At 37.4% G+C, this 15,653-nt stretch overlaps 1 protein-coding gene across 1 annotated transcript in view; it reads left to right on the top strand.

Moving 5' to 3' along the window:
• The window catches only part of neil3 (nei-like DNA glycosylase 3), a 34,986-nt gene extending 19,333 nt beyond the window's left edge, over window positions 1–15,653 (top strand). Inside the window, exon 11 of the mRNA XM_077733382.1 lies at window positions 15,509–15,653. Within this exon, the coding sequence (XP_077589508.1) occupies window positions 15,509–15,513 (5 nt within the window). The 3' untranslated portion in view covers window positions 15,514–15,653. The remainder of the gene's footprint in view (window positions 1–15,508) is intronic.

Here is a 15,653-nt window from a genome sequence, read left to right as displayed (position 1 = left end):
ACACGTCAAAAGTTGTTCTGATAGTTCGTCTTTCAAGCGCTGCCAAGAAAACGCACTGTGAGGTTGCAAATGATTCAATTATTTCATGGCTGTTTTACACCACGTTTTGGCGACAAATGCCTGCGTTAGTGTTATGTTGAAAGCGGCTCTAAACAAAATGTTCATTTTCATCTTGTATCATGAATGCCAGTCAATTAGTTAACTGAGACATTACTTGAGTGGGAAATTCTTGTCTCTTGGGAAATTTTGCTAGCAATCTGTTGGTTCCTTTGTTAAACAGTCTTTTTTAAGATTATATCTGGATTCTTGGTGGAGAAATATTGATGAACTAAAGGGATACAAACTATCACGATTTAGCGATATAGTGTCACACCTGGCGTACAGGCAAAATAGTTGACTGCCAATTATACACAGCTAGGGAACATCAACAACAAAAGTATGACTGTGAACACCCGCAATGACAGCCATGTAAAAACAGTATGACTCCAGCTTATACGGTATCACGACCAAATTCCTTCTTTCCATTTTTGGCGTTTTTGAACGGCCCCGCCCATCTTGTTGTCATACTCCACGGATTAACAGCGGATTTGTTAAGCACTCGTGGCGTGTAGAACGTGTGTTGATGTGTCGCTGTGGGGAAAACCACGGGAAAAATGTCTTGTCATGAAAGCTTCATAGCTAATGCCGTTACCACAGTAACAAAGCTAAAATAGCCAGATTCATTTTGATGCTTGGAAGGGGTGTCAAATGACTGTCTGATGTTGTCTTTCCATTGACATGCAGTTTCGTCGCTTGCCATGTATTATATTTTTAGCAGAGGCCACAGGGGAAGCGGGCTTTGTGAGTGTATACGTTTTATGACATATGTCACACCTTTTGTGTGCTTGTTTTGTACTGTTCAAGTAAAAATTGGAGGCATATATATTGAGGACATTTGAAGGAAACATACTTGTTTTTTTTGAACATCAAAGATATATTAGAGTTTTTAATGGATGATTTGGAAACCTTAAAGACGATTTAAAGTCTACCTTTTGACTTAGTCTTCTGTGAATGTAGAAAATATCTTTGGGGGAAAAAAAGGATACGTCTGTATTAATTTTTGTAAACATTCCAGATAACCATAGGCAGGGTACATTCTGAGCTGGTTTCAAGCCAATCACATCTGTTTTAAACATCAAATACTATTTCATCACTGATAAATGTTAATACATACCAGTGGATGATGCTTTTTGTGAAACAGCAATGATTACATATTGATCTGCATTGGTGGAATTGACTGAACTGGGAAAAGCATATTGCGCTTAAAAAATTGTATTCTGGGCATCACTCATTATTCCCTGTTGTCTTTTTTTGTTGGAAGCGATTCGGTGATAAATGATTGTGAAAATGCACTAGCCTTTTAGCGTGACAACCAATTAAAACGTTGAGATGTAAAGCAGGTGATCACTCTTAGTGCTTTAAATGCTGAGTTCATTTTTTTTTTTTTTTTTTTTAGAAGAAAGACATAGTAAGTAAATCCCTACATTTGTCCGATCCTAATGCAATGGTGCTTGAGATCCAGAGGATGGGGCTGAAGCATTAACCACTGTGCTGCTGTGTTGCTCTGCACATGCCCTCCAGTGCTAATGATGATACCGCTGCCTCGCTTCGGTCGGTAAATGAAATTGTAGCTCCCATCGAGACTGATAGATGACATTAAATTACATTTCCAAGTGGTCCAAAGTGCAACCGGAAGCCTGCTGAGGTGTCGGGAATCTTTCATTTACACAGTGGACGTCATCCATGCCGGGATGTCACTTAAGTGTACACTTCTATTTCAAAAGTTGCAATTTTTCACAAGTCTAACATTGCTACTAGTGAAAGTGTTCTCAAAGTGTGCTCTAATAATAATAATACTCATTTGGAAACCAATCCATCAACCAATCAAATCAATTTATCCTTTCAATTACCCAGAAATGTCAAACAAATTTAAGCCTTTTATTGGACATCACAGATGTGCTTTTAGGAAAAAAAAATATCTTAAGAAAAAAACATAGAACGAGGAGATGCATTCCATATATATATAAATTTAGCTATATATATATATATATATATATATATATATATATATATATATATATATATATATATATATATATATATATATATATATATATATATATATATATATATATATATATATATATATATATATATATATATATATATATATATATATATATATATATATATATATATATATATATATATATATATATATATATATATATATATATATATATATATATATATATATATATATATATATATATAACATAGTTTTTTTGTGAGCCTGTAATCAAGGTGCAGCAGATATGTTAGTTCTGCGGCGTAGTTTTAATCATAATTTTCATTGATTGTAGACACTTCATTGAATGTAATTTAGTTACTGTTGTCTTTAGTCTACTAGAATCATCCATCTGGTTGCAGCACACTTTCGTGTAGAATACTGTCCCTTAAATATGCGTTTTATAGTGCAAATCTATGATGTATGCTAGAATTACTAGCTAGCATTACAACTCTTACCATTTCAAGTCTGTTTTTTTTCATTTGTGTGATAAAAAAGTTTGGAAAAAGTACATCTTAACTGTACATTTGAACCAACTTTTCTGAGAGGCTATACTCCCTAGGAAGAAATATAAATACATAGCAGTCCAAATACCTTCTTGCCAATAAATTCCGAGGTCTAAATTATCCCCCAACTGACTTTCTTTTAGGAAAAAGGTGGTAAATGTATCACAAAACCACTGGTAGGACTTTGGGGAGTTATAGTCCTCTTCATACATAAGAGAGCAAGATGAGGCCTTTTTTTTCTTTCCTCCCCAGCATTGGCATCTTTATTTCCTTTTCATTTTTTTTCTCCGGCTATTTGCGGCTCGCCTGAGAAGCTCTGATAAGACGTACGAGCATCTCAAAGGGGGGAAAAAAGCACAGCGTGACGAGGCAGGAGGAGTGGAATCGTTTGATGGAGATGCCGATTGCGGTCCCCGTCTGTTTTGTGAACCCGTGTCGCTACTGGACAACATCTGAAGTGGTGCTTTTTTCTTGTTTTTAAGTCTTATCGCAACAACAGGGCAGTGTGGATTAAAAGCACCCGAGGTGGTTCACCTGGAAACTCGCAGGCACTCGAGGTTTCAGTGTGCAAACTGGAGTTTAGAAGCGTGTATAAAAGTCATTTAATAAGTGTCAGCAACGTATCTCCGATACAGACCAATGCAGTCTCGAGTCCGCCATGTCTTTTGTGTGCTTTGTTTCAACTATCCTGCTGGAATAATCAGATTTGTGCCATAAACAATTCAAACTAAACTTTTACTATCAAACAAAACGTTGCAATGCGCAAACAGAAAAGTATTGCAAAATAATGAAATTCAAGCCAAGCAATCTGGAAAGTGAAACTCCATTTATAATGTTTACAATTCCCTTTTTTACGTTTTATACTTAATACTCTTGCTCTCACCACCAAACATTATTGCCTGTGGCATTTATATTTTTGGTTGCGAAACACATCTATGATATTTGAACAAAACATCATGGGTGGGCGTCAAAATTAAATTGTAGTCTAGTGTTAGTTTTAAAAGAACAGCACTCAGGTGGAGAATTTTGGTCTTGTGGTCAATTCTTGCTAGGAGTATATTGATAACCTATTGGAATACAAATTATTGCAATATAACACTATAATGGTCTATTGTCAGACCTCTCATAACGAATAACATCTTTTTCTGATTATTCGCCAAACTTTGACCAACTAGACATCTAGAATTCTTAGATATATTTCCTGTCTAGTGCAGATCATCTATAGTTGTGCGTCAAATAAACAAAAACCTCTTTGGACCTTTGCCCTCGTTAGATCCTTGTGCATCATTTTAAGCCTACATTCGGCATTCTCCAATTAGAGTCTTTTTCTGTGCTATTAAAATTTGTCCAAACATCAGAGTTAGAAAGTGACCACAAGCTAAAAAAAGTGACATGTTTTGACGGCAAAGCAACACCATGCCCCTCTCAGATTGAGCGATCTAATTGGCCGAAGGGTGCTAATGAAGCCAGTATTTGTGTTGCTTATGCATTTGTCTGCTCATATCAACACTGCATGCATTAAAATAAAAACTTTGATGTGATGTATTTATAAACAATGTATAAATAATGTGTGTATGTGGATATATATGTAAATGTATATGTATGTGTGTATATATATATATATATAAATATATATAAATATATATATATATATATATATATATATATATATATATATATATATATATATATATATATATATATATATATATATGTATATGTATATATATATGTATATATATGTATATGTATATATATATGTATATATATATATATATATATATATATATATATATATATATATATATATATATATATATGTATATGTATATGTATATGTATATGTATATGTATATATATATATATATATATATATATATATATATATATATATATATATATATATATATATATATATATATATATATATATATATATATATATATATATATATATATATATATATATATATATATATATATATATATATATATATATATATATATATATATATATATATATATATATATATATATATATATATATATATATATATATATATATATATATATATATATATATATATATATATATATATATATATATATATATATATATATATATATATATATATATATATATATATATATATATATATATATATATATATATATATATATGCACGTATGCACGTATACACGTATACACATATACATATGTGCGTAATCATTTATTTATGAATATGAGTTAAGACTTGTACTTGCGTTTGCACCCATATTCCTGGAATTTGTCGCCTGGCTCGTACCGGGATTACGTGGCACCGTCAGCAGGGACAAAGCCCACTACCTTATTAATTAGCCTTTAGCCGCTGCAGGCCAACCTGGTAACCCATTTAATGAGTAAATAATTGCTTGGCAGGGCTCGTGTCATCATGTCTTTTATTAATAAGGCAATTTATCTGCAAATTACACTTGAACCCCTCCAAGTGGCAAAAAAATAAAATAAATGGGAGTTGAGATATTTTATTTTATTTTTTTCCTTAGGATTATTTCCGACGGGGTTCAAAATGTAGGATTGCTTCCAAAATAGGATAAGTTTTCATTTGATTCCTTTAAGCTCTTTTTTTTTTCTTTTGAATTGTCCAAAGACATATTGACACAGGATTGTTATCAAATAATTGGAAAAGAAGCACCTGTTTTAATCCAAGTTCTTGCAAACGTTTTACTTTTGGATTTGGTCAGAGGTAAACTATCGTTTCACTCGTTACATGTTGATAAGCCCCATGTGATGGTAAATTCACGACAAGTTGTCGATCAATATTTGACCTCGGCTTGACTGACTGAAAATCAATAGAAGTTTTGGACCATATGGACATATTTGATTTCTAATGAATTTGCTTCGTGTTGGGTTGAAGAACCACGGGTGTTAATCACTGGTAAACTAAGGACGTTTTTCCAGTGTTTCTGGAAATCAGGGCAATTACACTGGCAAACATTTTTTATTTATTTTAATTTTTTTAACAGATTCTAAAAAAAAAGCGACTGACTGGCCAACAAATCAGGGTCTACCCCACCTCGTGCTCATAGTTCGCTGGGATAGTATCCAGCACCCCTCCCAACACTTGTGAAAATCTTTTTTAATGTTTTCAATCAAGACCAATATAGTCTTTTGCATAGTCTCATAGTTGACTGATTTTAACATATAGCAACCTTTTTGCAGCATTGCAATACTGTCACATTTTGCCTGTTCTTGGTCTGCCCTACTCTGCGGTTGTGTAAAACATGGAATAACATGGTATTTTGTTACTCATTGTTACTTTTAGAAAAATGAGTCATAATTTGTGCATGAAAGTGTGAAAGTCTCAAAATGTCACCCACTTTGAGTCAATGCAAACAGTCGTCAGATGCTCCGTCAAGCTTGCGTACTTAAAACCACTTGTACAAAGATTTAGCGCTATCTAAATACCCTCCAATTGAGGGAATTTAAAACGGCTCATTTTAATTTAGACGCTGAAGCTAATGGCTGTCGGCGGGTACGTAAATAATCCAAAGAGTGAGAATTATGCCGAGGAAAGTTGCTAATTAGCGGTGATGGTGTCGCCCCTGCTGCGTAGAGTAAAATGATCTTGCCCTCTGGTAGTTCAGTATTGTTTTTTTCTTTTTTTTTTAATAGTCTATCTTCCGTATTCCTTTAGTTCCCGTCTCACCGCTTTCTGTTAATTCTCACCTGTCGTCCGTCTTTTAACCTTCTGTTTATTTATAGTCCTGTTCTCACCACCTAGGATTTTCATTATAAACACCTAATTCATAATTCAGTTTTGGCTTCTCTCTGCTTGCGTGAAATGTATGAATGCTTTTCCCCCTGATGTTGCCCACCTGCCAGAATTTTCCTTAAAATCTCTATTGTGAGTAGACTTACGGTAGGGAGTCTGTTCGGACACTGGTGTACCCCATAGAGCTGAGTATTGGACTCCGAGGTAACCGGGTTCCCAAAGTCTAAATGGTACAAAGGCAGAACCTTTGAGTCTACTGCCCCACTGACACAGCAGTGTACCCATGAGAGTAGGCTGATCTCGGGGGGTAAATCCATTCTTTGTAGCAAAAGGGTTGCTACTGATCTTGCGCCTCCCTCGGAGAACTGCAATCGAGTGCTAACCGAGATTACTTGGCTCTTAACACATGCCACAATCATTGTCCAATACATGGCAAAAGACTTAAAAGTAGTGATCAATAAATTCTCACTTATTTGCTCCAAAACTCATGCAGCCATAATTGTGTGCTCTTTCTGAAAAGCCATAAATCGTCCACTACCGCTCTCTTCAAATGAGAAAGTAATAGTTTCAGAGAAGTACTGTACGTGGTGGTTACCCACTGTGAGGCCGACGTGCTAACCACTCGTCCACCGGGCCGCCCTCAAATATAACTTTTGAAGAGAAAAACAAACATTTTATAAATGGAAAAAGAAACCACATCCAGTTTTTGCACATACGTATGTATGTATGCACACGCGCTCCGGTGACTGCACGGAATGGATTTGCTGCTGATGAACTAAAGATTATTTTGCTGTTGTGTATCTTTGCTCTCAACAAACTGTGTTTCAAAACACAGCTAGATCCGCGACTATCTCTTGATGACTGTTAATGACAGCAACAATAATGAAAAGAACCCCAGTGTCATCTTTAGACAGACTTTAGACATTCGATTTGCATGTAAAAGAGGTAGCGCATTGCCTTTTTCACTTCAGAAAATTGCAGAAGGTGTACGTGATCACAGCGCAATCAAGCATATATCTTGAGTTTGTAAATGTTTTCTCCAAGAGGCTGGCCAAGAATATATTTTTCCCTCCCTTCATTTTGCCCGATTAGATAGCTATTTTAAATTTTCAGGAAAAAACTTCCCCCAATTAGTAAATCTGCCAAAATGTCCTTTTTTTGTGTCTGATCAGAGTAGGTAAAAGTAGGACACTATGAAAGGATGTTTCATTTTTTTTTTTTTTTTAAAGCATGGAGTGTATGAACCCATTTTGGTTTTCAGCCTTCATCGAGGTAGATGCAGGTTTTTAGTTCAAGGAGCAAATCCACAACGAAAACATGCATCAATCACAGGTCTCTGAAGGACATCCCTGTGAGAGTCGAGGTCAGAAGACCGTGATATTAACATTTGCGCATCAGTCTATAACTGAGATAACCTTACTTATTCCTGGTAGAATTTGAGTGGCTGCCTTTTAAACGTGTTTTCTAACACATCTTTTTGTTTGTTTTTGTAAGCCGAATGAAAGAAGTAGTGTTGATGATTACCAAAGCTGACAAGCCTCTTATTCTATCGCGTGTTAACTGTGACAGACAGGCATCATTGAGAAGCAGTTTGTTAGTTTGTTTGTCACGATTCTTGATTTAACTCAAGAATTCTGCCAAGAAGGAATGGAGGGAAATCAAATAGAGATGAAGATAATAAAACCAGAATTTAAAACCCATTTACAGTAAAATGACTGCTTTTTACAGTTCACTCCTAAGCAATTCTCCTCTTTGTGGTTTTGTATTCACAGTGGTACAAAACCAAATTGGCTTATCATGACACCCTTCAAAAGCCATTTTTTCTTATGTTCACTCCTACTGATTTAAGACAAGGATGTAAACATAAAGTTCAGAATTCCTGCGACTCATCACTCTGTAGTGGCTTCTGTAGTTGAGGCCATTTGTCAATCAAACGCCATCCGACCCTGATAGTTTTGTTCGGCTTTGCGGTGGCGGCCGCCTAATGGCCCTGCCACGGTGTTCTGAGGTCATTTTTCACTTCGCCGAGTGTGTTTGAATACACTGGAGATGTTTCAATTGAATAGACTTCAGGGCTTAGTAATCCAATCATTCCTGACGATCTTTTGAGCACTGACCACAGCACGGCCCTGCTTCCCAGAACACGGCCTGTTCAATTGAAACTAATTAGAATGAATGTTGGAGGAGTTATTTGGCCGATTGAGACAAATAACCAGTCTGTGTTTTTCAATTGAATTGTTTAAATTGTGGCAGCACAGGCCTCCAATCAGGACTCAGACACCTCTTGTCTCTTCCCTGCTGACTTCTGATAACTAAAAGAAAACAAACGCTCATTTGCACACTATAGATTTTCTTTGTTGCATTTATTTATTTAGTTCTCCTTTTTTTTATTTTTTTTTTTACTATCGGTTGTTCCCCAAATTCAATTGCATTGCATCCATGTTTGGATCATTGTTTCCCTCAGCTTTCCCAGAGAGTGAAATATTGATTTGGATTCAGATGAATGGACCGCCTCGCTTCCGCCTGCCTAATGAGGTAGCGTAATGAAGCGCGTAAACTCTGTGTTCCGTGGTTGACGTACTCCTGATTGGCACCTGTCGGCGAGTAAACGCGAGTACCACACGCCATGGATGCCATCTGTTTTATTAGCGGAGAACGAGGCCCTTGGCTAATTCACTCTCCTCTGTCATTTTTGACACATCCAAACGAGTCGACTCCTGTCCCCCACCAAGATCAAATAACAGCGTGCGTCATCATGTAGATAAATTACAATATAAATGTGGTTTCTTAAAGGGAAAGGTAACACCTTTCTCATTGGATTCCAGTGAAAGAACTATAGCATACACTGAAGAAGCAGCTATTTCGTTTTATAAGAAATAAATATTACCAGGATGTGGTCGGCTAATGCCTACTATTTATACCAATGAAATGCCCGTATCCCGCCCTGACCTACTTCATGCCATTAATGCTACTTTGCATTGATAATATTTTTGGCTCCCGATTTAGAGCTATGTATTATCGTCCATATTGCATCCATAGCACATTTTCTTTGGTTCTTACATATTCAACATGTTTTATTATTTTGTACATTTCAAATGCTCTATTTCAATGGAAAGTAATTCTATCTTGGCTTGGTTAGACACTGCTTGACTCTTTGCCTGCGTCTTAAGTACACTTGAGGTCTCTAAAAAATGATTATTAAAAAAACTAAAAACACCCCCCCCCCCCACAATATATAATTTACTTAATTTTATTTGAATTATTCTATGAATTTGTGAAGTCGCCTCATGGTATGCCATTATATACTCATAAGAACTATACACTCGACCCCATTCAAGTAGCAAACTTGAAAATACGATGAATCCTATATTCATGCATCCACTGTTGGCTCCTATGAAATATGATGGTGTGGCATTAGGATGAAACAGTGGAATGTTTTTTTTCCTCCACCAGGGAATGACTGTTTCTTAGAACTTTAATTAGGCAGAGGACAGACATCGGCAAATGTAATCATTCTTATGCCGCTGGGCTTTTTTCCCCTCCAATAGCATATATACCCCAGAGACATGGCTATTCATCAATATTCTATTTAACACTGTCTTTTTTGTAATCATATACATCTGAGTGGTAATTATTCTACAGTAGCTTGTGAAGAGTTTGTGAGGAATCTAGTTTAGCCAATACAAACAATAATGAATGTTTGTGTTCCAGATGGAGAACTGCCCAAATTTCACAGTAACAAAAATTAATTTTGGTTATTATTAGTAATAATCCCACTTGCTGTTTTACAAACACTCATTAATAACTGTAAGGGTACAGGGATCAATCTCATTTCTGGGGTTACAGACATCTGCACCGGCTGTTCTGACACGTGTGACAGGGGGTGTTTGAACAAAGGTTGACATTTGAACACCTCACCCTATCACCCCCCAAAAAGGGGACCAAAAATCAAAACCCAAGGCTAATGTGTGGTGTGTTCCATATGCCTATATGACTCTTATTCTTTTTCCTGCATAACAAGGACTGGTAAAGGAAATTACATTTTGGAAAACACAAAGGCAACTTTGAACTGACCCAACTAGTGACACTTTCCCCCCCCCGAATCAAACAGAATGGCGCAGCAAAAGAAAGCAAAACATATGAACTGTGAAATCTAAAACGTGGTCTTGTGGGATGCAGCTGGTGACGGTTTATCTCTGTTGGCTGCCGGAGGAGTTATATAAACTTCATTATTGGCCTCCTCTCCTTTGTATATCGCTGATAATGGCAGAAAAGGCTCTAAAATAAATTCTTTGCTTTAGTTAAAATAAAACCAGCCCCGGAAGTGTTTTATTTTGCCTAATGGGCTGTTTTGGTTATGTTTGAGTGATTTAGGTTTTGATAAGAGGACATAAAGTCTGGAAAACGAAATATGTACATTCTAACCAGGGTTCACCAGCATTTTAATACTACAACTTTATTCATCGTGGTGTTTTTTTTCTTCCTCTTTGTATGGTCCCAAGCCTCCATCGTAGTTTAATCAACATATCTTCAACAAATTAGCTGAACACTCTCAGACTTGAATAGAAAGTGAGCCATTTTGGTTTGAAGTGACTCCACTTAATTTTGCCATGTTTATCCACAGCTGTTGCATCCATCTTGTTGTAATTGAGTTCTGCTTCTCATTTTTCCACTATCGTTGTCATCATGTACAAAAACATGTCCGGTGTGGTCTTCACACGTGTTTCGTGTAATTAATGTCGGCAGCCTACCTCTCAGCTCTGTCAACAAGTGTAATTGGGCTCCTGTTCGAACGCTCCATCGCCTGCCGCGAGTGCCGACCGACTTGTAGAGCGCATCGCCAGAGTTCCTAAACAATTACCGCTTTCCATGCTAGAGTGAGACAAGCGTTTATGTGAAGCCCCCATATTCCCACTAAGATGCTCTCATTATCGTTGACATGAGGAGGAGAAACCCAACATCATTTATTTGATGGTGGAGCCTGAGCCGTCAATGCTGCACTGTTGTACTTAAGTACAAACGTGTCATATGCATACTCTAGAACCATTTAGTCATCCAACAATGGGATGTGCAAAGGATGAATCACCCTGATTGTATTGAGGTCCAAAAGCTTAGAGGGTTGTTGAGCTGCTGGAGCCTATCCCAGCTGACTTCGGGCCAGACGCGGGGGACACCCTTAGTCATAGAAGCATTTATTTTCAACATCGCCATTTTGACTTCACGGTAAATGTTTCCTGCAATAATTTGCATTAACCTCGATGAACTGTGTTTCTATCAGTCTAATGATGACACAATTTGGATTACATTTTTTTTTAAAAGGAATAAACAGTGACCCAACCAGCTGTGCCCTTGACGCAAAGGTCTTACACGGAGCCCCACCCGATCCGGGTAATCATTCCTAACCACATTAGCCACCGAGCCAAGAAGGCAACCTACGGGGCAAATACACGGATACAGATACCACTTATGTGATGAAAGCTCACTCCTTATCGATCTTGAAGGCTTTCGTCAACCCTTTGCATGCTAAAATGATGACTTTTCATTTTGGCAGGTGTTTACCTGAAATTGTCAACATACTCTAGGAACAGTTACTTTCATTGTAGTCCTCTATGCAGTCTCACAGGTGCTTGGTCAGTTGGGCTTTTGAAGTGGTGGTAGTTATTAGATGTGTTGTTGTTGGAGCCCTTCCCATAGATGCTTCTTTGAATTGAAATAGGTTTATTGCTAGTAGATGTCCAATCAATTAAATTGGGGGTCAGCAGTGAATGAACATTTGCTCAATGACAGGCAATGGGTTAATTTTTTTTATTTGTTCTTGCTCTCGCCAATGCGCCCCTTCCCACCAAAGTGGTTATCATTAGTAGACGCCCAACCCAGTTGAACAGGGAGGGTGGCAGTGAAGCCTCAAATAATTTGAGCTTTCATTCAAATGTTTTCTTTTCCTTTGATAGGTAGGAATAACATTTTAAATGCATTCAACTCCTTTGACAACGAGCGGCATTTTGGCAGGTAGAGAGCAAAGTTTTCCCCAAAGGAGGCTTCTAGCTGTTTAATGCCACTCATAGTTGAAGTTTACTGTCAAACAGAACATGAAGCAAAAGAAAATTACATATTATATATTTTTAACTGTTGTCATGCGATAATGCTTTAAGTGACAAAAAAATGACAAATAATGAAGTTTTCTTAGTTGATTACAGAAGTTGGGAGTCAGATGTCAAACCATCTATGGCAAAGATGTGTATTTGTGGTTGGGTGAAACATCACCCCTGCATACGCAGTCATCACTGCGGCCGTTGCGCTCTTCTGCCGCTGTTTTCACCGTCATCTGCATCCCAATCATCATTACAATCAGAAGTGTGGTAATTATTACCTCTGTGACTACACGCGCAGTGCAATCATCGCCATTGTCGCGCACTAATAAAGTGGCGCTGATTCATTTTCCTCTGGCTGCTTTCATTGACGCCTCAATAACAGACGGACACCGTTAGCTTGCCATGGCCGACTACGGCTCTTTTCTTCATCCCCGCCGTTCGTTGTCAATAATTCAAACCTCCAAATGTCTGGAATCAGACTTGTAGTTTGCGAAAAGACGGCTTTCTCCTTGACATTTCGCTTGGGACTTGAGTGTTCGGATGACTGTGCGGCCTCTTACTACAGAAAGCTTATATTTCTTAACTCATTCATTGACAGTGAGAAAAACCAATGCAGTTGCTCTTAATTTGAAAGGGATTGGACATCTATCATGGGAAGGGAACTGGTCACCCCAAAAAAGATTTAAAAGCTAGAATTTGCGAATAAAGACCCAATCTGAGATTCAAACCCACACCTTCCACTGCCTGCCCGACATAATAACCACGAACAAGCCCACCATAGCGATCAATGTCGAATAGCAGTTCTCCCACAACCTCTGCACAGTTTCCTTCTAAGCATCGACTATATTAGCCTTTTCCGTCCATTCACACAAGACTTTTTTTGTGTTTGGTATTGAACGATTGCTTTAATTATTGACTGCTACGCCGGAGGAGAGTGGATAAAGACCTGTTGAATTTCTTTATTTATTTTAGCCTAGAGCCCCCCCTCCAAATACACACACGCACACACACACATAACCAACCATCACCCCCTGCAAGCATTGAATAGATCTATGGCATCCTGGTGAGATGAAAGTCTAATTATCCCTCAAGAAAACAAGTTGGGAGACTTTTTAATTAGGGGGAGGCGCACACGGAATTTTACATTGTGATGGATGGCTTGGGTAGCTCCTTAGTGACTAGAGGTCGAATAATAACCTAATGGCAAAGTGGCCACGAGGATAGGATAGAGCAAAGAAAGCATTTCTCAATGTGATAGGGGTTCACTGAGTCATTTAAAAAAAATCAATCTATTAATATGTAATTGTTTTTTAAACAAACTGCTGGTAAATACTAATGGATTGTTTACCCTAGGCCGTTTCAATGGGAAAAAAGGAATACATTTTAATATATAGTGACAATTATTTGTGGATTTTCTCTGTCACTGATGGACCTGTTTTACAGCCTATATATTTCGACACCATTTTGATGATGTTCCCTAAACACACCCAAAAATAATAATATAAATATTTTCTGATTAAATAGGCCATTGCTGTTTGAGTTATTTTCGACAAAAAACGACCTTGAACATATGATCCTCACTCCCAATCAGTCTGACAATATCTAGACCAGAGCAGCCTGAAAGTCTGAGGCGCCCCCTAGAAAACATGGAGAATGCGATTAAAGAAGCAAACATACCAAGGAACAAATGGGGGGCGGGTGGTTGGGGGAAAAAAACGCATAGCAAGAATAAAACGTGAGCTACACAGCCCCCGAGCTCTGCGTCCTGATTGGCGGGCCTCTTCCTCTCCTTGGTTCTTGCTGCCCCTCTCATCTCAGCAGGGGGCATCGCAGTCGCCAAGGCCTCCGTAATGCTTCCTGCCGATGCCTGGCTTACATGCAGCATATGTAATGGCGTCCCTTGCAAAGCGAATGTGAGGAGTGCAAGTGTCAGGACAGCCTTTTATGTTCCTTCTAGTCCTGGGAAAAAATATTCCATAACAAACTGTGTTGTTGTTGTTTATCTAGATAGCACTGAATTTTGTCAACATTATTAGGGCATGAACCAATGTGCCCTGATAGAAAAAATGAATAAAGAAATAAATAACTAAAACTCACCTTGCTTAGTGTTCAGTGCTCTACCACAGAGGGAACAAAACTACATATGTACTTGTTTTTACACAAGGACATGGGCAGTCTAAGACCTGAGGGGAGAGGTTAAAATTCATTGTGGGTGCGATGCATCTTTTGGGGTACATTGTAATGTTTTAAACAGTATAGTATTTTTTTTTGTTTCTTATTATAATTGGAGTGGATTGTTGCTGTGTTTAATGTCTTGTTTGAATTGATGTCTGCTTCGTTTTGCTGGTCAGGAAAAAGCTGTTTCACCATTTTGCTCTAATTCTCCATTTCCTTCTCACTTTTTATCTTGTCACAGTAGTTTGGCTTCTGCTTGATTGGTAGTTGCCAAAATTGATTGAGAATATGTATTTATCTCACTTTGATTTGAATTTGTCATATTTCAAAATTACTGTGGATAATTGCAAAGCTTTTCTCTGCATTTTATTTAGTCATATTTCATGGATTCTAGTGAATATCTCACATGCCTCGATCTTATCCTGCTCCGTTTTAAATTTTATTTGAACCTAAATTAACCTTGCTTGTATAAGTTTTCTCTAAAGTTTCGATATGTTCTTGTCATTCGTTCTAACTTTATTAGTCTTATTTCATCATACCATTGGTATGGAAGTATCCACACAAACACATGCACACACACTGGCACATTGTGAAACCACCAGAGGAGAAGGCATAAAAGACCAAAAAAGTTTCCTAAAGCAAAGTTTGAAGTCATAAAAAATGTGAAGCTTGTGAAATTCTGTGCAAGTTTCATCATCTAATAGAAGAAATGACAGAGGCGGTGTGCCTCAGTTTGAGGTCGGGAACCCCAGAGGGGGGTGGTGTACTTTCGGGTTTAATCGTGATTAATGTAAGGTGACAGTTTATGTAATCTAATCTCCTAATATTTGATTACACTCATTTCTTTTTATTGCAGACTAATGGACTGTGTGCAGAAAGGCGAGACTTCCGGTGATTGGTCGTTTTTTGAAAAAAGAAAATCACGCACACCAGAATGACCACCCCACTTTATGCTGTACACCTGCACAACAGAAGGATATCCAAAGTGAAAAAAAATGGAG

The sequence above is a fragment of the Stigmatopora nigra genome, chromosome 14, assembly GCF_051989575.1.
Source record: "Stigmatopora nigra isolate UIUO_SnigA chromosome 14, RoL_Snig_1.1, whole genome shotgun sequence".
In the NCBI taxonomy this organism is placed as follows: domain Eukaryota; kingdom Metazoa; phylum Chordata; class Actinopteri; order Syngnathiformes; family Syngnathidae; genus Stigmatopora; species Stigmatopora nigra.
This window is presented reverse-complemented; position numbering and strand designations above follow the sequence as displayed.